The 23,788-nt window shown below is 28.8% G+C and overlaps 4 protein-coding genes across 4 annotated transcripts in view; 2 read left to right on the top strand and 2 right to left on the bottom strand.

The window, feature by feature from the left end:
* Positions 1 to 2,070: 2,070 nt before the first annotated feature.
* On the bottom strand, positions 2,071 to 5,783 carry LOC136075512 (uncharacterized). Its single transcript, XM_065788893.1, has 5 exons — positions 3,767 to 5,783; positions 3,295 to 3,492; positions 2,866 to 3,105; positions 2,628 to 2,760; positions 2,071 to 2,531 (listed from the first exon to the last, which is right to left on the bottom strand). Exons 1-5 carry the CDS (start codon positions 3,899 to 3,901, stop codon positions 2,230 to 2,232), a joined length of 1,008 nt encoding a protein of 335 aa, XP_065644965.1. The 5' UTR covers positions 3,902 to 5,783; the 3' UTR covers positions 2,071 to 2,229.
* The window catches only part of LOC136075511 (uncharacterized), a 28,375-nt gene continuing 9,501 nt past the window's right edge, over positions 4,915 to 23,788 (bottom strand). The window contains exon 3 of the mRNA XM_065788892.1: positions 4,915 to 8,538. Coding sequence (XP_065644964.1) covers positions 5,807 to 8,014 — 2,208 coding nt within the window. The 5' untranslated portion in view covers positions 8,015 to 8,538 and the 3' untranslated portion in view covers positions 4,915 to 5,806. The remainder of the gene's footprint in view (positions 8,539 to 23,788) is intronic.
* Positions 8,826 to 10,225, top strand: LOC136074614 (uncharacterized). The gene is made up of 3 exons (XM_065786951.1): positions 8,826 to 8,990; positions 9,083 to 9,558; positions 9,668 to 10,225. Exons 1-3 carry the CDS (start codon positions 8,918 to 8,920, stop codon positions 10,223 to 10,225), a joined length of 1,107 nt encoding a protein of 368 aa, XP_065643023.1. The 5' UTR covers positions 8,826 to 8,917.
* On the top strand, positions 11,659 to 23,604 carry LOC136074613 (uncharacterized). The gene is made up of 4 exons (XM_065786949.1): positions 11,659 to 11,745; positions 22,270 to 22,368; positions 22,461 to 22,936; positions 23,047 to 23,604. The coding sequence occupies exons 2-4, from the start codon at positions 22,296 to 22,298 to the stop codon at positions 23,602 to 23,604; spliced, it is 1,107 nt and encodes a 368-aa protein (XP_065643021.1). The 5' UTR covers positions 11,659 to 11,745; positions 22,270 to 22,295.

The raw sequence follows: 23,788 nt of genomic DNA, 5'->3' as shown, positions 1-23,788 counted from the left end.
CGATCCTACTTTAGTAGGTTTCCAAGTAGCGGCATGAAATATAAGCTCTTTAGCTAGTTCATTCTTGGTTAACGATGATGCATAACCGCTAGATAAACCTTTAGAAACAAGGGAGTAAGCAAATCTTCTTGCTTTGTTTGCTTTATCCTTGGGCAAAGTTTTAAGTTTTTCTCTAATAAACTCGGAATGGATATTAAACTCTTTAGGTTTAGATTTGCCTTTAGATTTAAAAAGGTTTTGGTGGTTCTTTTCTAATAAATCATTACTATTGCTAGTTTTGAAGTGATTAGCCAAGTTGCTATCACTAACAATAAACAATTCTTTTAAAAAATCATTAAAAATAACTTTTGGCTTACCCCATAAGTTACTTTTAATATTATCTATTTTTATTTTAAGGTATCTATTTATATATAGTATAGATTTTGCGACATGAGGATCAAATAATTTATCACTTATAGTTTTTTCTTCTACTTCTTTTTGACTTTCACGATAATCATGATCATCATAATGATTAAAGTTATTTCTAGTATTATCATTACCTGAGTAAGTAGCAAGTTTCTCCTTACCTTCATTGTTTTTATTAAGGTGTAATGCGTTTTGATCTAATTTATCGGTAATATCCTGTTCTTGCGTATCAGGACAGGTGATAGCTTTTAAAGCTTCTGTCTGCAATCTTGATAGATTAAATATTATACCTTCAAGCACAAAATAGCTCTCACTCGAGTTATTAGAGTGAGTAGCAAACTCGTCTCTACCTCTAATTTTCCTTAAGTTAGCACGATCTTTAACTTTATCTAACCCCAAAATATATTTGTCAGGCAAAGACAAGCTCATTTTCCATAAGGACTTATCTTGTCTTTCGGCTAAATCGTTATAATTGCTTGTTGCTCTGCTGTCACAAGTAAAAATAGTAGTTTTATCTTTGTGATCTTGTTTTCTAACGTAAATATTTTGAGCTTTAATAAATCCGAGTTTTTCTAAAGCTCTTATAGATTTTGATATTTCTTTTCGGTTAGAAGAAAAAATATCGGCAAGCTCTCTATAAGAAGAAATAAAAAAAAAATTATAGTAGGCAGTATCCTCAGAACTAGTGCAGTAATAGCGTTTTTGCGACATATAATTTTTATAACCTTATATAAAAATTAAGCCATATGACTTTCTGTGTTGTATTTAAGAAAGTATCAGAAGTAATAAGTTTCAAGAGATTGTAGTTAATCTTGATGAAGAGTTTCGTTCTATCTAAATAAGTGAGTTTACACTCACTAGCATAGTTATAAGGTATATGCTCTCCGATTCTATCGGGGTATTTTTGGTTTAAATTATTAAAAACTGAGCTAGGTAAAGTAGGAGTAATAACGTTTCTTTTATTTAAACCAAGTTCATTGCGGTCTTTCTTAATGAGAAAGTAGCCTTTTTTTACCAAACTGCTTTGCATAGTAAATACTAAAGATTTCGAGCAACCGAGACGATTTGACTAATCTTCACTCGGTAGAGCGCAAGACCTGTTACCGCCTTGATTTTTATTAATAACAGCTAAACTATCCGCAAGTATATAGTAAAGTTTTTCGAAGTGAGTAAGGTTAGTAGTAGTTAATATATGTTCTAGAACACAAGAGGAAATAGAAACGTAGGATTTTGTATTAGTGAGATAGGTGAATGTATCTAGATCAGGCTTAACGTACTCGTTAAAGTTAAAAGATTTTTCATTTGTCCTCAAGTTAAAGAGGCCAAAACTAGAAAAATGCTTGTATTTACCCAAAAAAACTTATACAATAAGATAAGAAGAACGCCGAGCAAGCCTAATTCTTACTATAAATCCATTATATATGGTAAAATTGGTGTCAAGTCTATGAACCTAGAGTTGGCACTTTTTTTATATCTAGTTAGAAAGATACCACCCTAAGACTATCATTCAGGGTTGGTACCCAAAAACCCATCAAAAACCCAACTAATGGGTTTTTAGTCTTAAATTTTTTATTATTTATTGTTTTTTATTCATAAATCAATTTCCATTAACACACAAGATTTGATGCTGCTTAACAATTGTTCTAACAAAAACAAAACATGAAGTTTATTAAATCAGAATTGAAAATTTTATTTTACTTGGAGCAGTAACATTCAAACTTAAACATTTAAAACAAAGTTATCTAACAACTTAGTCATCAGCAATTGTGCATCTTGATCTTAAATGTCTGTAAATTCGTACAAGCATTTCAGCTTTTTTTATTCCTAAACTATTCCTAATTTTGCTCCAAATAATCCCAAAAGATGAGAAAAATCTTTCAATGGATCCAGAATTAGCTGGACATGTGTGCAACTGCCGTAAAAATTTTGCAAAAATTCCTTCATTTCTATAATTCTCCACCAATTTGTTGCTGATGTTGTGCTTTTTACACTATCGTTGAATAAATATTTTGGGAAACAATTAGGATCTTTTAGTTTAAATGCATAGTAGCCTGGCATAAATTCAGGATAGACTTTATTTAACCATTCCTCGGCTTCTTCTTCTTGACTTCTATCCAATGTTCTTCCTAAGTAAATAAATAAAGTTATAAAATCTTTACATCTGTTTTTATTTAAAATTGATCAGATGCAATATTTTAATTTTTTTACAAATGTCTAGTTACCTTCATATTTTGGATCTGTTAAATTGGCCAGAAAATGACATGGAACAATTGCTTTCTTAAACCTCTTCAAAATATCATCTTTGTACAAAGTCAACTTTTCATTATGTATGAGGCTTTGCCAAATCTCAACTGCCTGTGTAAATAAAGTTAATGATGGCATGGTGCCTAATATAAGTAGTTTTAGTATACTTATTATAATTAAATTTAATACATCCAGTTACTAACTAATTTTATTAACCTTATCTAACGCAACACCAACAATTTTCAGTTGTGCATATAAATTTATTGCTTCTCTCTGTATTGACAGATTGTCAATTATGCTTCCTATCAAAGGATCAATGGATTCCATATGCTCACCTCTAATTTCAACGTACAGAGAATGATTAGAAATGTATGTCTGTAAACAATCTAGTTGGGAGTTCCAGCGAGTATCATTGGGTAGCTGTGGCATAAGTCTATCTTTTTCCAATAACCATCCCTATAATACATTTGTTCAAGAAAATTTAACAAAGAAATATTAAAAAATAATTTTGTTAAAATAAAGCTAGGATCTCTGTTGTCATAATTATCATTAGGCTTATATCATTAACAAAGCTGTTTTATTTCAAAGTATTTTATTACAGAATATGATCAATAAGTAAATAACAATCTAGAATTCAATACATACGTGTGGTTGGTGATGATTTCGAAAATATTTATGAATTGCTATAATATGCTTTACTTTAGACTTTAGAGAGACATCCTTTTCAACCAAATTTAAATAATGAGCAGAGCAGCCATATGTTATCAACTTAGGGGCTTCAGCCTGCAAAAGTTTTCTCATTTTAGACATTTTATTTTCGTTGTCAGTGCATACTGCAAATACCTAAAAAAAATGCATATATATATGTATATATATATATATATATATATATATATATATATATATATATATATATATATATATATATATACACACACACACATATATATATATATATATACACACACATATATATATATATATATATACGCACACACATATATATATATATATACACACACACACACACACACATATATATATATATATATATATATATATATATATATATATATATATATACATTAAATAAAACAGCTAAACATTTAACACTTACATCTTTATTGAATGTTTCTTTAGCAATTTTGATTGCATCCTTAGCAGCTTGAGTCCAATATTCTGCTGTTTTTGATTGGCTTCCAGTGTCAATTGCAGAAATGAGATTTATTTCCATTATGGATGCTATGAGCATTTATAGGATCATTACTGAATGTACTCCAACCATCTTGAATTAGGGTAACAGCACAATAATCAGCAAGATCACTTTTCATTAAATTGATTACTTCTTCATTTATCTTTACTAAGTGTTCTGAAGATATCTGTTTTCTATTTGGTGGCTCATATCCAGGTCTATGTTTTTTAAGCAGCTTGGTAAATTCAAGATTTTCTACTACATTGAACGGTATATTTGCTGAAAAGAAAAACCTTGCAACTTGTAAATCCAGATCATCCTTCTGATTGCTTGTTGTTGTAGTAACAAATTTAGAAATGGATGTTTGCCGTTGCATCATCATTGCAGTTGACTGAATAATTGACGAATAAGAAGAATCACTAATAAAGCTTAAGCAATCTTGCTCATTATCATCGGACAGGTTAGACTTATTTGAAGCTGCAGATGTAGATGGTCTTGACTCTAAAACTGATATATCACTTAATACTTCAGTAGAATTATTAGCGCTTCCTTTATTCTTTCTTCTGCATTTAGCCAAACGGATCATAACTCACTCTATTTTTTTAATTATGATCACTTTACAATAATTACAAATTACTCTATTTGGTTGATCACTTACTAGCCTTATTTCTTCCCCCTGAATGATACTTTGGCATGTTGAAGAAGTATATTCTACTTATATTTTAAATTTAACTAAAAAGATAACTCTATTTAAAGATAGATTTATACTATAAAAAAATGCAATCTAATTATTAATTAAGCTTTTGTATAATTAAGCTTTTTTATAAGAAAATATACCTGTAAAAAATGAAAAATAGCTTGATTATATATTATAAACTATAAAAAAGTTGTTAAGATATTTTTAAATTTGTTACTAAAGGTTTATACCAAACTTTAGCAAAAACCCAAAAACCCACCCAAAAACCCAGCTGGGTTGGGTTTTTGCTCAAAAACCCGGGTTTTTGCCAACCCTGCTATCATTGTCAATTATTTTATCAAAATAGTTGCGTTATTAGGAAATATTATACCACTGCTTTCAAAAAAAGCATTTATTTTATCCTGATTAAATTCCGTTTTTTTTTCTGAAATGTATGAGGTGTTTTCAAGGTTCTCTAGATAATTTAAATCACTTTTTTTAATACAAATGAGTTCTGCAAGTTCTCTCTGTGACAAACCTAATACAGCACGACTTCCACGTAATTGAAATCTTGTGATTGATCCTTTTAATGAACAACTGATATGTTTAAAATATGCAGAGTTAGCATCCGGAAAGAAAATTCCTTTGTCGTTGAAAATCTTAAGCAACACTAAATTCTGCTCATGAGTAATATTAAGCTCTGTCTGTATATTCATGCGCTCAATTTTAGAAATCGTGCTTCTACTAAGGTTGATGTAAGCCCCTATATCTCTCACTCCTAAACTTAATGTAGAACGTGCTATACGTAGTTGAAATATTCTTAACATTATAAATGCGCTACCTTTTAATTAAAATTGCAATACTTATTAGTAACAACTAATAAGTATTGATACAAATAGATTTGTACTGTTATGAAACCCAAAATTACCTAAGCCATATGTATGTTGTGTGCAGTATAGATTATATTCTTCCTGACTGAATAAGAATTCACTGTTTACTAATCGTTCTATTACAGCAGATTCAGAAACAGCCAAACAATATGGCATGTGGTACTTTTTTATTACTGCGTTTTCAGATAACTTTAGTCTTTTTTCAAAAACATTGGAGTAATGAAGTTCTTTAGGAAATGCCTCATAATACCTTCTTTATAATGAATTAGGATTTTTGTGATCCTCAATTTGTTATAGTTTTAATTTAACAGAATTATCAATTTCAGTACATCTTTCGTATTCTAAAGGTGTTAATTGTATGTCTATAATTTTTGAGATATTATCTTTATAATTTTCAAACTATTTTACTACTACAAAACAATACTTATTAGCGCTACTAACAGTTTCTGTAGGATCAATAAGCTCGTCATCATACGGATCAAATCCATCTGCTCTTGAAGCACCTGCTTTAAATTTTATTGCAACCCCATACCAACGTTGAATCAGTTCGTTTAATTTTTGTATATTTTCTGTGCTAACGTTTTTAAACAGCTCTTTGCATCGATCTGCAATTTCTTGAATTTGTTCTTTATTTTTATCAATTTCTTGCTGAATTTCCCCTTTTGCTTCTTTGTTTTTTTCTTTTTTTTTCTCTTTATCTAGTACTTTGTTTTCTTCAATAAGTTTTAAGCTAGCTTCTCCTGCTATTTCTTCTAAACCTACCCACTTTTGAAGTAACACCGACTCTTTTATTATAAATTCATTTGTATTGTCAGGTGCTTTAATGGTTTTAGCATAGTCGTTTACTCTTTTTAATTTATCGTGATTATGAAAAAATCTTCCTATTTCAATAGCACCACTCATTGCCATAGGTAAGTGATATGCCATCTGATTTATTGTGTATTTACCTTGCTCTACCAACTCAAGAAATATAGCGTTACTGATCAAAGCTTCTGGGTTCCTATTAGCTTCACAAGAGAATAACAGATATGTTATGTCATACAAGGTTTTAACAACATCTGGGGTTGGTTTATGCCTATTATATAAATTTTGACCTTTTAAAATATCTTGAAAAGTTTTGATTAACTCTTGATCAGTTAATTCCAATTTCTGTTGAGCTTGTAATAACATTTTTGAAATATTGCAATAATTTCCAAGAGCAGATACTTCTTCTGTTCTTTTTAAGCCTTTAGATAATGTACTTTTAGTGCTAATTGTTTTGGAATAACTTTTATTCTGGTACAGAGCTTCACCATACTGAACATTAGTATCTATCTCATCCCCATGTGTTCTTAGCAAAGTAAATTTAGTAATTGTTTTTAGGAACTTCTGATATGTTAAACTAGATGCTAAAAACTCTTGAGCATTTATTTCTTCGTTAACTGACGTATTAAAAAATGGCAACTCTTTTATTTTTTTACTAACTATGCTATCAAAATCAGAAAGTTTACTGGAAAGATCGTATAAATGCTCATTACATAATATATCTAAAGCAAAATCAAAATCTAAGGTTTGTCTCTCTGATGTAACATGATTTGTGATTTTATCATTTAATATGCTAGAGCTTTTTTTTGTTAGATCAATTAAATTGCTAATTATTACTTTGATGCCTTCGATCTCAGAGATAGAGTTGAGAAATGTTTGCACCTCTTCTTTTGAAAAATTGAATGCATCAGAGATATTTATTTGCTCTTTGTTAGATATATTTAACCAATTCTCACAAGAATTTAACACTTTAAAACACTTCAAATTTTCAGTGATGATTAATCCTCCTTCTGGGAGTTTTTCTTCTATTTGTTTGTATAATTTTTGAGCATTGATAACAGTTTGAGCCTGATTATTACATACTTCTGTAATTTTAAACACAGTCTTAATATACTGCTCATCTATAGTATCCTCAGTATTAGTGATAATTTTCGCTATTTCACCATTTAATAATGATACATTGGAGTATTTCTTTACTAAAGAGAGAAAATTTTCTATGATTTCTTCATCTAATATAGATTTTATATCTTTAAAAAATTTTATAGTATTCGTAATGTGAACACTGTCATTTTGCTTTAGTATATTAAATACTTTTCCTATTTCTTGTATTGCTTCCTTATCTTTGACATTGTTGAGTGTGTTTTTATTGATATATTTTTGCAATACTCCAAAACACTTCAAACTTTCAGTGTTGATTAATCCTCCTTCTGGGAGTTTTTCTTCTATTTGTTTGTATAGAGTCCAAGTATCATTAATAGTTTTTATATCATCGTTATTTGTTTCTGGGTTTTTGTTTAATGACTTGTCCAGTATTGTATATAAAGATTCTGGCTTTTTATCTTCGTCTGTATATTCTTTCTTAGTTAAGAACTTATTTACTAATGCAGAACTAGCTACTTTTTTATAACCAGCTTCTGCTTTTTGTATTTTATACTCTAGAAAAATATCCTTGTTATAGAAAATAGAGTTCCCAGCATTATACAAAATATTAGAATTCATTGATATATTATTGATACCTTTCACTGAAGTTTGGTACATTTCTTCGCTATCAGAGCTATCATAATCAAAAATAGTTCTTGACATTGGTTTGTATTATTTACTTGTGTATTGTGTTTATAGAGAATCTGCGGAAGTAGTTCTATGTAGAACTTATAGTTAATTAAATACTCGCCTTACGTAGCAACAAATTTAGGTTATTAACTGGATAATTCGTCTGTAAAATATAATATTTTATACTCCTCTGTGTTAAAGTGAGTTAAATATAAACTTTAATGAATAATCACTCCTTAAAAAAGTGATTATCTTGATAATTGTCTATACAAAGTAATTACTAGTTCTCTAAGCTTAAAGGATCTCGTTAACATGATCAGTATCCATGCCAAGAGCTTCAACTTTTGTTATAATTGATTCTTTTACGTCTGGATAATAAGGATAATTACTGTAAGAATCATGAAAAGCTTGCAAAAAATAATCAATTTCCTCGCTATTTTCTTGTGCTTTTAAAATATCAAGAAACTTCTTGACCATAGTAGTAGTATTACGCACATTTTTTAGGGCAACTTCTATTTTTTCTTTCGCCATACTAACCTCATGTTTTGAAGTATTATCTAAAGTATTATATATATATATATATATATATATAAATATATATATATATATATATATATATATATATATATATATATATATATATATATATATATATATATATATATATATATATATCTATATTTATATATATAATATATAAGTATATATATTATGTAAGTATAGGCCTATATTTTTGTTTAAAAATATATGGTTTTTTCCTTACTTCTCAAAAATCTATGTTTGGTGATATTGAAAATCATGAAAATTGGTATTTTTTCAAATATATTTTCTGTTACGCCTAATGTTATATACATATATTTTCGTGTAAATTCTGATAGTTTAAAACTTTGAATTTTTCTAATAAATACAGATTAGTACATACAATAAACATTAAAAATGAGTGAAGCACAACTTAGGTCAATGAAAAAGGAACTTTTTATTATAAAAGAGGCAAAACCAGCTATATCAGGTATAAACACTTTTATTAATATTGGAATTATAATGAGTCATAAGTTGCTAAAAAATTTATTTTATTTATAAAATATAAATTTTTCTATTTAGATATACAACTTCCAACAGGCTTGGATATACTTCAACATTTAATATATAACCAACAATGTCGATCTGTATCAATATCAAGTATTATTGCTTGTCCCCCTAAAAAAAATTTTTCTAGATGTTCGGAGAGTTGTTGTGAATGTATTTTGTCTAAAATCAAGAGACCCTGGATTAAAGCTGGATTTGATGTGTTAACTGATTTAAGTTTAGTTAAAAAACTTTTTAAATTGCATAAGTCCTATTCCAACTTGAAAAAAAATGCAAAAAGGGGAAATAGTGGTGATTTGGCTAAACAAAACAAGTTTGAGATTGAAATAAAAAAACTTTTTTGGGCTGGTAATTCTAATCTCAAAGACACAATCAGTAAAGATAAAAAAAGATCACTAAAAGACAAGATTGAAAATCTAAAATTTCTTGAAGATCAGGAAAATGAAAGAAAGTTTGTTATTGGTTCAGAGGATATTAAATATAGAAAAAAGGTATTCAATACTTTTAATTAATTACTTTAGCTCTTTCTCAAGCTCTGTTAATTCTTTTTCCACTAATTTTAAAATTAAAAACTAAAACTACATTTTTTCTGTTAATTAGGCAAAAGAAAGCATCAGGAAGAAAAATCGTTTACAGCCTAAGATTTCAAAAGATGATGTACCCAACGTTGAACTTATAGACACAATTCTAAGCGATGATTCTTCAATTGAATCTGATTTCGAGCCAGGTGATTGGTATCATATAGAAGTCTCTGAAAACCCAGACACAGTAATTGCAAAAATTCCAAAAGATGTTTTTGCTGGTAATGTTTCACTTACTGCTACAGCCTGTGATATATCACCAAATGTTTTACAGAAGGTAACAAATGCGATTCTATATCAATCAGGTGTTGATCTTAAAGAAGTTAAAAGCAGTCAGTCTACCGCATATAGAAAAATGAAAAAAGAAAATGAAAACATGGCAAAAATTTCAAAAGACGATGTTAAAGCAGCCATAGACGCATCTCCATATCAATGTATAATTCATTTTGATGGGAAGACCTTGTTTGAGCTAAACAAAGGAAAAATGTTAAAGAGGGATAGAATGGCTGTTTTAGTTAACATTAATGGAGAGACTTACCTACTTAGAGTACCTCCACTGGTGAAGATCAGTTCTTAGGTGTAATGAACTTAATTAAGGAGCATCAACTTACGTCAAAAACTAGAGGAATATGCTTTGATACAACATCATCCAACACTGGGTCGAATAAATGATCAGTTTCCAGAATATCTCAAGAACTGGATAAGTATCTCCTCCAAATAGCATGTAGGCATCATGTGACTGAATTAACAATGCTTCACTTTTGGAAATTAGTGACCAATGAAGAAACTAGTGGACCTGATAATCCTCTTTTCAAAAAACTTAAAAATATTTTTGAAGAACCTAATTTTAACTATAATTCAGTTCTACTGTTACGGTTTGATTGGAATAAGGTTAAAAGCAGTTTTTTAGAAAAGGCAGCTATGAAGTCATTAACACTTTGCAAAGCATACTTTAGTAAACCAGGTATTATAAGAGATGATAGAAGTGAGCTTGCAGAATTAGTTGTCACGTACTTATCCCCTATAACATATAAAGTAAGAAAAACTGGTGCTATTCATCATGCAAGATTTTTAGGAAAAGTAATTTATTATCTAAAGCTTCGGCTTTTATCCAATCAACTTACGTTTGTTCAGGAAAATGATAAACTGAAAACTGAAATTAAGCTTATTACAGAATTTATTGTTTGCTTTTATGATAAAATGGTATCTACAATCTGAGGATGTCATCAAAGCTCCTTTTCTTGACATTACAGCCATACATCAAATGCATCTGTACAAGAAGGTATGTACAAACCCAATAGCTGTCGATGCTGTATTAGAGTCTCAGTATAAACACTGTTGGTATTTGGATTCAACAATGATACCTTTAGCTTTGCTAGATGATGAGTTAGCATCAGAGGAGAAGGCAATAATTGCATCAGCAATTCTGTCATTTGATATGCCTAGCTCTGACTATTATAAGCCTGAGAATAAAGTAAAGCAAGATATCAAGGAAATTTATAAAATGAATACAAAAATTGGGAAAAAACCACCATCCTTGTATGCCTTGGTTGACGTCTTTTCTTACCTGATTTTTGACATGATTGGGTTTGATAAGCAACGAGTTCAAGACTGGCTCTCACTTCCACCAAACTATTGGCATACTCAGTCATGCATCAAAAGTTTTCAAAAATATTCTGAAACTTTGATTTTTGTAAATGACCATTCAGAACGGTCAATAGGTATGATGGGGCAGTATATTCATAGATATTCTGATGAAACTGAAAAGCACAACAGATTGCTAACTGTGGACAAAGTTCGATCTGTATTCAGATCACAAGAACAAAAATCCAGTACAATTTCAAAGATTAAGTTTAATGATGGACTTGGTGTGATGCGAAAAAAGATAAAGAGTTAAACTTGATTATTATTAGATTTGTAAATTTTTTTTCTGTTATAAAACTTAAATATAAATTTACAATTTTATTTATTCTTGCTTATTTTGATTTTCAATATAAATAAATAGTGTTTTTTTCAATATAGATAAACAACATTGCTGAGGTCACAACCAACAACTGGTCATTCTTTCTGGCAAAATGAAGTTGGTTGCTCCCTCTGGTATATATATATATATATATATATATATATATATATATATATATATATATATATATATATATATATATATATATATATATATATATATATATATATAAATCTAACTTTAACTACAAAAATTCTGATTTTCATGATTTTCAATACCACCAAACATAGATTTTTGAGAACTAGGAAAAAAACCATATATTTTTAAACAAAAATATAGGCCTATATACATATAGCAGAAAAAAAATTATTAAAAAAAAAAAATTACTTCTCCCTTAAGGCGCCTGAAAAATACCACTTTTCGTCAATTTTCCCCTAAATTTTTAACTTGAGGGGGGGAAGGGGGAAGTGATTTGCCAGCGCTCAAACTTTGCGCGGCTCATTTTTTATACATTTCCCCCAAATTTAGGGGGTATGGTTTTTTAGATTTGAAAATTCACTTTTTTTGAATACCCCTAATATATATATATATATATATATATATATATATATATATATATATATAAATATATATATAGTATATAACGAATATATATATATATATATATATATATATATATATATATATATATATACATATATACACATATAAATATATATATATATATGCATTATATACATTTATATGTATATATATATATATATATACTTATATGCATACATATATAAATGTATGTATATATATATACATATATATATATATATATATATATATATATATATATATATATATATATATATATATATATATATATATATATATATATATATATATATATATATATATATATATATATATACATATATATATTGATTGGTCGTTTTTGTATAATATTATAAAAAAATAATACAAAACTCTCGAAGGTAAAACAGTGTTCAATATTATTATAATAGAGCAATGAACATTTAAATTTGTTTTAAGAGTCATATTTTGTAAGAATCGGGCAGTCAATGGAAGTGACCTCCTCCAAATTGCTTGAATTTTTTATATATTGATCAGAATATAGAAAAAACCTGTTGGGGAAAAAAAATATTTTCAAAAATGTTTCGTTCACTCGGAATCTGGGCTTAAATTTTTGAGATTTTTTTAAAAATTTTTAGAAATTTAGTTTTTGCCACCTTTGAACCCATTTTTTTGGCAAGGCAAAAAGTTGCACATAGCTTTTGTAGTTAATATCAGACGTAACCCAAAAGCTCTCTCCAAAAAATATAAAAAAGTTGCGTGACACTGTGCGGTTGGCTAATTATCATAGTTCAAAAGTACAAAATCAATCACTTTTGTCAACTTTTAATCGGAGTTAATTCTAGCGGCGAAGTGTTGCACACAATTTTTCTTTTAGGATTTGAAGTTATCAAAGGTATTGAGTCTAAAAATGCAAAGAAAGTTATGTGATACCTAAGGCCTATTAATATATTAAGGCTTGAAATTGGAAAAAAATGTTTTAGTATACTTACAAAATGAACCATTACGGCAGAGGCGCTCAGTTTTGTAAAAATGTAAACATATCCAACTGTCAATACAAAAAGGTCCTAACATAATAATAAAAAAAATTCGTGTGATCTTTAGATATTAAGTTAATAATAAAGGTACAAATTGTTAAAAATGATTAAGTATGAAGAGATATTTTTTTGGACACACAGATGAGGTTTTCGCTCACAATAAAATTTCTATCATCCAAAATTAGCATTCAGCATTACACAAAACATTGCACGCAATGTTAAGAAAAAATTAAAGCGTTTCTGACTATGATATAGAAATCATATAATTGAAATAAATAATAAGAAAAAACAATACATGATCAGAAGTGAATTATTTAAATTTACGTCATAACCAAATAACTTGTGGTGATCGAATGGAAGAAGAATCGCTGATATCACGATTGTGGAGAAACAAGTTAGTGGGCGGTTGTTTACTTTACCATAAAAATGTCTTAACTTTATTTTAACGATCCTTAAAATTTGCATAAATAGAGTAGATATTTTATCATTGCTATTGAGAAATAGGTACTGCATAAATAGAACTTGTTTTTAGTTGAGTATGAAACAAAACAAATATTTTTATGAAAACTGTTGTTGCTTTTCAAAAGGAAATTGTGGATCATTCAAAAAACATAAAATTATAAACAAAATGTTCTACATTCATCAGCTGGGAGATGTTGATGTTAAGAAACACCTCATCAACTTAAAGGTAATTATGTATTTTAAATTTACGCAGACTGTAATATAATTTTAATAATTACATACTTTATAACTTCTCTGCAATAAGATTTTGAGACAAAGTTCTTTAAACAAAAAAAAAAATAGCTCATTTAATTAATTCCTCACTCTTTTAATAAATAATCACTAAATTAATCACACTCTTGCAATATTGTATTTTAATAATAACAACAATGTATTTCAAACTTGTAAACATTTTTCGTGAAGAGTCAGATTATAAACAATGCTTTAAATGACACACTTAATAATTGTTTAAAAAATTGTTTTTAGGTCATGCGATTAAACGATAATAATATTTGGGAAGAAAATGGACTTATTGCAAATAGACTTAAAAGAAATCTTGAAAAGGATGAACAAATATGTGCTTTTTACCGGTACACGTTTGGTATTGCATGGAGTCCTCCAAAAACATGCTTTCATCCTCACCATCTAAATATAAAAGGAAAAAAATCTCCTGCTTTAAGGGCGTCACCAATACATGTCGTCATATCAATGTCAAAGCGATACAATGAAGTATTTTCAGTTGGTGCAATGCTGTGTTTTACCCATTTAAAGCAAGAAACTGCTTTATCTAGAGTCAACGAAAACACCAATTTATGTACAGAAACACAAACACAACAAGAACAAACATATATGACACCTGCTACTCCAGATGAAGAATTTGATCCCGGTGAAATTAATGTTTCACAGGAGATTTTGGACGAATCTCTAAGAAGCCGTGAGAGTGTAACTGAGGTTCTTAATGCAAGTCCAATAAAATTTAGATTAAAAAGGAAGTTCGAATATCTGGAAGATACTACTAAAGATAAGTTAAAACGCAAGAATGTTCGCCTAGAAAACTTATTAAAGAAAAAATTTGCGTAAGCTGTTGCTTCTGGACAAGAGGAAATACTTATAGATTTTCTTAACAGTAAAAATGTTGATGAAATAAATAGCCCTCTCCCAATTATTCGTGCTCAGAAAGTATATAAGCAAAGTGATTCCATGGGAAAGTTAGTTATCCTCTCATTATTAGACCATACCAAGTATACCAAAAAGTTTATAATGAACACATTTGAGTGTACCAAACATCGTATAGAAACAGCAAGAAAATGGCATGCATCTCATAAAGGGTTGGCATTTCCAGAGAAGAAAGTATTCGTCCGATCTAGTCTTGATCAAACAAAGTGCGAACATTTCTTAGACTTTATATTTACAAGCGGTATTTTGCATGATGTTGCTTATGGAATAACCAAATTAAAATACGACAGCGGTGAAGAACAAAAGATTGTGCATGCAATACTGACGACAAAATATAGCCACGCTATCATGTTCTATCGAAAAAGTTGTAGTGAAAACAATTATATACCATTATCTGATTCAAGTTTGTGGAAAGTATTGCATGCAATAAAACCTTCAAGTCGAAAAAGCTTAGCTGGATTAGATGATGTTACTGCTTCAGGCATGAATGGTTTTCAAACATTACAAAAATTGGCACAAAGATTTAGTTCTAAATCTCTCGAAGCTGCCCTTGAAAAAGGAAAAAGGTATTTGAAAACAAGTTATCAAACCAATTGTAGTGTCAATGACTCAAACATTTCTTCTCATAGCTCAAAACATGCCTTATCAGATCCATCTGAAAAAAATCTTCAATCCAACACAGAGTGGTATGTGCCGATTGCTATGATTTGTGCAAAGCTATCGAGATGATCAAAGAACTAACAATTCAAAATTCTGACGATGCTGATTCTATTTATGATTTGGAAATTGCTGTAAAGGATGTATTCAACTACATAAAACACCTGATGAGAGATTCTCAACAGAAAAAGGCAAAAATCGAAGCTTTTAAGCAATTAAACGATGAAACTGCTTTCTGGCTTAAAGATTTTTGTCAAAAAATTCTTCCGGTTCGATACAGAGAGGGCCAAAGAGAGTATTTTGGCAAGAAAGGAATGAGTTTACATGTGGATATATTCTTCATAAAAATAGCAGGAAAGTTATTCAAACGTGTTTACTTTACTTCAATGTATAGGTGTGATCAGGGAATAGGTGATGTTGTTTCGTTAGCCACTGCAGTTTTAGACCAATTCAGAATTGATCAACCGCATATCAAGAAAATGTTTACCAAATCTGATAATGCCGGCTGCTATCAGGGAAATCTTTCAGCTGAAGCAATCTACAATGTATGCAAAGAGAGAGATATAAAGTTGCTGAGATATGATTATAATGAACCCTGTTGTGGAAAAGATCAATGTGACAGGGAGAGTGCAGTTGTAAAGACAATTTTAAGAAGTTACGTTGACTCTGGTAATAATCTTTTGACTGCTGAAGATATACACAAGGCTATGCATTATAGTTTTGGCGCTAAAGATGCAAAAGTAGCAGTTGCTCAAATTAGCAATGATAAAACTGTAGTTACTGGACCAAAGATTAAGAACATTAGCAACTATCACTCATTTGAGTTTGGTGAGAAAAGTATGAAGATGTGGCGTTATTTCAATATCGGTGAGGGAATTGAACAAGAGTATGGAAATCTTAAAATTCAACCCTCGATTAAGTTGTTGTTGCCATATAGCAAAACAGATAATTCAATTAAGCGTAACAAGTCACTTAAGGAAAAACAGAAAAGAAGTGACAGGCAATTATATTCATTAAGATTTTGCACTGAAATGAATTGTACTTTATCATTTGAAAGCGATGCTGAGTTAGAAGAACACATGCTATCCGGTCTTCATACAGTTCCGAAATCATTAACATCATTGGTTAAAGTTCGCAACTCGTTTGTTCATAAGATGAAAATTACTTCACAACTAAATATGCCAATTTCTTCATCCTCTAACAGTGCTTCCGTAAAAGACAAACCACATTGCATGAACATTTTTCTATTGCAAGGTTGGGCATTACCAGTTCGAAGTTCTTTTAGATTTTCAAATCAGCAGAAAGAACTGTTGTATAAATACTTTATTCGTGGAGAAGAATCAGGTAATAAAATGAGCCCTGAGCAGGTTCACATGCAGCTGAGGAGAGAACTTCCGCCTGATCAATATGTAACTAGCCAACAGATAAGATCTTTATTTTCAAGGTAGGCATTGTTGCTATCAAAACTTTTGCAAATTAGATTATGTTTCTGACTGTTAAATAGTTCTTTTACAAATATGAAATTAAAATTTAGGTGAAAGTTATAATTTTGTGTGTTTGTTTACATATGTTTAAAAATATGTACAATTGATATTGTTATAGATTTAGTAACCTGAAAAGAAAAGGTAAGCTGGTAGAACCGACAACAGAAAATAATGAAAATAGTCAGGTTAACGATAACAAAGTTTATGGCGAAAATGATGACTTTAATCTGGCAGGAGACAATGAAGATGATAAGAAATATGAGGAAGACATCGCCAATCTTGCAAAAGAAATTTGTCTTGTATGGAAAGTGAATGATTGGGTTGCTGTTGCATATGAAAAACAATGGAATATTGGATATATTGTGGAGGTAATATTATTCAAAGTATATATTAGTTTCAAGTTTTTATTTTGTTTTACAAAACAGTGCTCTAAAATAAAAGGAATATAAATAAAATGTAAAAATAATTTCAGAATGACATTATATAAGACTTGACAAGTTTTATTGAATGTAAGCAAAATTAAACAAATCATAAACTCTTTATTATATTATTTTAAATGTTGCGCTAATACTTTTAGGTATCTATAACTGGGATCAGAGTTAATTGTATGATTAACGGGCAAGAGAAGAATACTTTTCGCTGGCCAGTTACTACCGAGGAGATAAATAACCAAACTGATAAAATTATCTGTTTAGTAAATGCTCCTTTTCTAATCAGTGGTTGTGGCGATTATTCATTATCCGAAGAAGACTATAATACAGTCATATCATTATTCTTAGAGAAACTTACTGCAGCAGAGTAGAAATTATGTGTGATGTGGTGGATAATGTGTGTAAATGACTCTATTAATAAATGAAAAACTAATTTTTAAATGGAAAAACATTTAAATGTTTGATTTATGTTTTATTTAATTAGCAATATAGTTATCTTGATGTTAGATTTTTGTTCAGTTTTTAATTCATGTTATATCATGCGTGTGACAAAATCACACGAATTTTTTTTATTATTATGTTAGGACCTTTTTGTATTGACAGTTGGATATGTTTACATTTTTACAAAACTGAGCGCCTCTGCCGTAATGGTTCATTTTGTAAGTATACTAAAACATTTTTTTCCAATTTCAAGCCTTAATATATTAATAGGCCTTAGGTATCACATAACTTTCTTTGCATTTTTAGACTCAATACCTTTGATAACTTCAAATCCTAAAAGAAAAATTGTGTGCAACACTTCGCCGCTAGAATTAACTCCGATTAAAAGTTGACAAAAGTGATTGATTTTGTACTTTTGAACTATGATAATTAGCCAACCGCACAGTGTCACGCAACTTTTTTATATTTTTTGGAGAGAGCTTTTGGGTTACGTCTGATATTAACTACAAAAGCTATGTGCAACTTTTTGCCTTGCCAAAAAAATGGGTTCAAAGGTGGCAAAAACTAAATTTCTAAAAATTTTTAAAAAAATCTCAAAAATTTAAGCCCAGATTCCGAGTGAACGAAACATTTTTGAAAATATTTTTTTTCCCCAACAGGTTTTTTCTATATTCTGATCAATATATAAAAAATTCAAGCAATTTGGAGGAGGTCACTTCCACAGTTTCAGGAATTTGCCTGATTCTTAGAAAAAACGGCTCTTAAATAAAAAACAACATTATTGATAATACTTAAAGTTTCGCGCCATACACGGCAATCATCAGCTATTAACTACATAAACACCGTTATAAAAACCGTTAAAAAACAAACTCTTTTACAAATGAGTTTAAAATGAATTATAAATTATATATATATATATATATATATATATATATATATATATATATATATATATATATATATATATATATATATATATATATATATATATATATATATATATATATATATATATATATATATATATATATATATATATATAAGAAAGCATCAATAAACGTGATAGATTCACTGTTTACTAATTCACTGTTTACTAATCGTTCTATTACAGCAGATTCAGAAACAGCCAAACAATATGGCATGTGGTACTTTTTTATTACTGCGTTTTCAGATAACTTTAGTCTTTTTTCAAAAACATTGGAGTAATGAAGTTCTTTAGGAAATGCCTCATAATACCTTCTTTATAATGAATTAGGATTTTTGTGATCCTCAATTTGTTATAGTTTTAATTTAACAGAATTATCAATTTCAGTACATCTTTCGTATTCTAAAGGTGTTAATTGTATGTCTATAATTTTTGAGATATTATCTTTATAATTTTCAAACTATTTTACTACTACAAAACAATACTTATTAGCGCTACTAACAGTTTCTGTAGGATCAATAAGCTCGTCATCATACGGATCAAATCCATCTGCTCTTGAAGCACCTGCTTTAAATTTTATTGCAACCCCATACCAACGTTGAATCAGTTCGTTTAATTTTTGTATATTTTCTGTGCTAACGTTTTTAAACAGCTCTTTGCATCGATCTGCAATTTCTTGAATTTGTTCTTTATTTTTATCAATTTCTTGCTGAATTTCCCCTTTTGCTTCTTTGTTTTTTTCTTTTTTTTTCTCTTTATCTAGTACTTTGTTTTCTTCAATAAGTTTTAAGCTAGCTTCTCCTGCTATTTCTTCTAAACCTACCCACTTTTGAAGTAACACCGACTCTTTTATTATAAATTCATTTGTATTGTCAGGTGCTTTAATGGTTTTAGCATAGTCGTTTACTCTTTTTAATTTATCGTGATTATGAAAAAATCTTCCTATTTCAATAGCACCACTCATTGCCATAGGTAAGTGATATGCCATCTGATTTATTGTGTATTTACCTTGCTCTACCAACTCAAGAAATATAGCGTTACTGATCAAAGCTTCTGGGTTCCTATTAGCTTCACAAGAGAATAACAGATATGTTATGTCATACAAGGTTTTAACAACATCTGGGGTTGGTTTATGCCTATTATATAAATTTTGACCTTTTAAAATATCTTGAAAAGTTTTGATTAACCCTTGATCAGTTAATTCCAATTTCTGTTGAGCTTGTAATAACATTTTTGAAATATTGCAATAATTTCCAAGAGCAGATACTTCTTCTGTTCTTTTTAAGCCTTTAGATAATGTACTTTTAGTGCTAATTGTTTTGGAATAACTTTTATTCTGGTACAGAGCTTCACCATACTGAACATTAGTATCTATCTCATCCCCATGTGTTCTTAGCAAAGTAAATTTAGTAATTGTTTTTAGGAACTTCTGATATGTTAAACTAGATGCTAAAAACTCTTGAGCATTTATTTCTTCGTTAACTGACGTATTAAAAAATGGCAACTCTTTTATTTTTTTACTAACTATGCTATCAAAATCAGAAAGTTTACTGGAAAGATCGTATAAATGCTCATTACATAATATATCTAAAGCAAAATCAAAATCTAAGGTTTGTCTCTCTGATGTAACATGATTTGTGATTTTATCATTTAATATGCTAGAGCTTTTTTTTGTTAGATCAATTAAATTGCTAATTATTACTTTGATGCCTTCGATCTCAGAGATAGAGTTGAGAAATGTTTGCACCTCTTCTTTTGAAAAATTGAATGCATCAGAGATATTTATTTGCTCTTTGTTAGATATATTTAACCAATTCTCACAAGAATTTAACACTTTAAAACACTTCAAATTTTCAGTGATGATTAATCCTCCTTCTGGGAGTTTTTCTTCTATTTGTTTGTATAATTTTTGAGCATTGATAACAGTTTGAGCCTGATTATTACATACTTCTGTAATTTTAAACACAGTCTTAATATACTGCTCATCTATAGTATCCTCAGTATTAGTGATAATTTTCGCTATTTCACCATTTAATAATGATACATTGGAGTATTTCTTTACTAAAGAGAGAAAATTTTCTATGATTTCTTCATCTAATATAGATTTTATATCTTTAAAAAATTTTATAGTATTCGTAATGTGAACACTGTCATTTTGCTTTAGTATATTAAATACTTTTCCTATTTCTTGTATTGCTTCCTTATCTTTGACATTGTTGAGTGTGTTTTTATTGATATATTTTTGCAATACTCCAAAACACTTCAAACTTTCAGTGTTGATTAATCCTCCTTCTGGGAGTTTTTCTTCTATTTGTTTGTATAGAGTCCAAGTATCATTAATAGTTTTTATATCATCGTTATTTGTTTCTGGGTTTTTGTTTAATGACTTGTCCAGTATTGTATATAAAGATTCTGGCTTTTTATCTTCGTCTGTATATTCTTTCTTAGTTAAGAACTTATTTACTAATGCAGAACTAGCTACTTTTTTATAACCAGCTTCTGCTTTTTGTATTTTATACTCTAGAAAAATATCCTTGTTATAGAAAATAGAGTTCCCAGCATTATACAAAATATTAGAATTCATTGATATATTATTGATACCTTTCACTGAAGTTTGGTACATTTCTTCGCTATCAGAGCTATCATAATCAAAAATAGTTCTTGACATTGGTTTGTATAATTTATTTGTGTATTGTGTTTATAGAGAATCTGCGGAAGTAGTTCTATGTAGAACTTATAGTTAATTAAATACTCGCCTTACGTAGCAACAAATTTAGGTTATTAACTGGATAATTCGTCTGTAAAATATAATATTTTATACTCCTCTGTGTTAAAGTGAGTTAAATATAAACTTTAATGAATAATCACTCCTTAAAAAAGTAATTATCTTGATAATTGTCTATACAAGGTAATTACTAGTTCTCTAAGCTTAAAGGATCTCGTTAACATGATCAGTGTCCATGCCAAGAGCTTCAACTTTTGTTATAATTGATTCTTTTACGTCTGGATAATAAGGATACTTACTGAAAGAATCATGAAAATCTTGCAAATAATTATCAATTTCCTATATATATATATATATATATATAAATACATAAATATATATATATATATATATATATATATATATATATATATATATATATATATATATATAATATATATATATATATATATATATATATATATATATATTTATATATATAATATATAAGTATATATATTATATAAGTATAGGCCAATATTTTTGTTTAAAAATATATGGTTTTTTCCTTGCTTCTCAAAAATCTATGTTAGGTGATATTGAAAATCATGAAAATTGGTATTTTTTAAAATATATTTTCTGTTACGCCTAATGTTATATACATATATTTTCGTGTAAATTCTGATAGTTTAAAACTTTGAATTTTTCTAATAAATACAGATTAGTACATACAATAAACATTAAAAATGAGTGAAGCACAACTTAGGTCAATGAAAAAGGAACTTTTTATTATAAAAGAGGCAAAACCAGCTATATCAGGTATAAACACTTTTATTAATATTGGAATTATAATGAGTCATTAGTTGCTAAAAAATTTATTTTATTTATAAAATATAAATTTTTCTATTTAGATATACAACTTCCAACAGGCTTGGATATACTTCAACATTTAATATATAACCAACAATGTCGATCTGTATCAATATCAAGTATTATTGCTTGTCCCCCTAAAAAAAAATTTTCTAGATGTTCGGAGAGTTGTTGTGAATGTATTTTGTCTAAAATCAAGAGACCCTGGATTAAAGCTGGATTTGATGTGTTAACTGATTTAAGTTTAGTTAAAAAACTTTTTAAATTGCATAAGTCCTATTCCAACTTGAAAAAAAATGCAAAAAGGGGAAATAGTGGTGATTTGGCTAAACAAAACAAGTTTGAGATTGAAATAAAAAAACTTTTTTGGGCTGGTAATTCTAATCTCAAAGACACAATCAGTAAAGATAAAAAAAGATCACTAAAAGACAAGATTGAAAATCTAAAATTTCTTGAAAATCAGGAAAATGAAAGAAAGTTTGTTATTGGTTCAGAGGATATTAAATATAGAAAAAAGGTATTCAATACTTTTAATTAATTACTTTAGCTCTTTCTCAAGCTCTGTTAATTCTTTTTTTCACTAATTTTAAAATTAAAAACTAAAACTACAGTTTTTCTGTTAATTAGGCAAAAGAAAGCATCAGGAAGAAAAATCGTTTACAGCCTAAGATTTCAAGAGATGATGTACCCAACGTTGAACTTATAGACACAATTCTAAGCGATGATTCTTCAATTGAATCTGATTTCGAGCCAGGTGATTGGTATCATATAGAAGTCTCTGAAAACCCAGACACAGTAATTGCAAAAATTCCAAAAGATGTTTTTGCTGGTAATGTTTCACTTACTGCTACAGCCTGTGATATATCACCAAATGTTTTACAGAAGGTAACAAATGCGATTCTATATCAATCAGGTGTTGATCTTAAAGAAGTTAAAAGCAGTCAGTCTACCGCATATAGAAAAATGAAAAAAGAAAATGAAAACATGGCAAAAATTTCAAAAGACGATGTTAAAGCAACCATAGACGCATCTCCATATCAATGTATAATTCATTTTGATGGGAAGACCTTGTTTGAGCTAAACAAAGGAAAAATGTTAAAGAGGGATAGAATGGCTGTTTTAGTTAACATTAATGGAGAGACTTACCTACTTAGAGTACCTCCACTGGTAAAGATCAGTTCTTAGGTGTAATGAACTTAATTAAAGAGCATCAACTTACGTCAAAAACTAGAGGAATATGCTTTGATACAACAACATCCAACACTGGGTCGAATAAATGATCAGTTTCCAGAATATCTCAAGAACTGGATAAGTATCTCCTCCAAACAGCATGTAGGCATCATGTGACTGAATTAACAATGCTTCACTT

This window comes from Hydra vulgaris, chromosome 01 (genome assembly GCF_038396675.1).
Source record: "Hydra vulgaris chromosome 01, alternate assembly HydraT2T_AEP".
In the NCBI taxonomy this organism is placed as follows: domain Eukaryota; kingdom Metazoa; phylum Cnidaria; class Hydrozoa; order Anthoathecata; family Hydridae; genus Hydra; species Hydra vulgaris.
This window is presented reverse-complemented; position numbering and strand designations above follow the sequence as displayed.

Excerpts from the sequence above, each read along its gene's own strand:
- LOC136075512 (XM_065788893.1), bottom strand. The coding sequence starts at position 3,901 with ATGCTCATAGCATCCATAATGGAAATAAATCTCATTTCTGCAATTGAC. Across the intron at positions 3,106-3,294 it reads GAAATCATCACCAACCACAC|GGATGGTTATTGGAAAAAGA; the intron begins GTATGTATTGAA and ends AATGTATTATAG. Across the intron at positions 2,532-2,627 it reads AACAGATCCAAAATATGAAG|GAAGAACATTGGATAGAAGT; the intron begins GTAACTAGACAT and ends TTATTTACTTAG.
- LOC136074614 (XM_065786951.1), top strand. The coding sequence starts at position 8,918 with ATGAGTGAAGCACAACTTAGGTCAATGAAAAAGGAACTTTTTATTATA. Across the intron at positions 8,991-9,082 it reads GGCAAAACCAGCTATATCAG|ATATACAACTTCCAACAGGC; the intron begins GTATAAACACTT and ends TTTTCTATTTAG. Across the intron at positions 9,559-9,667 it reads ATATTAAATATAGAAAAAAG|GCAAAAGAAAGCATCAGGAA; the intron begins GTATTCAATACT and ends TCTGTTAATTAG.
- LOC136074613 (XM_065786949.1), top strand. The coding sequence starts at position 22,296 with ATGAGTGAAGCACAACTTAGGTCAATGAAAAAGGAACTTTTTATTATA. Across the intron at positions 22,369-22,460 it reads GGCAAAACCAGCTATATCAG|ATATACAACTTCCAACAGGC; the intron begins GTATAAACACTT and ends TTTTCTATTTAG. Across the intron at positions 22,937-23,046 it reads ATATTAAATATAGAAAAAAG|GCAAAAGAAAGCATCAGGAA; the intron begins GTATTCAATACT and ends TCTGTTAATTAG.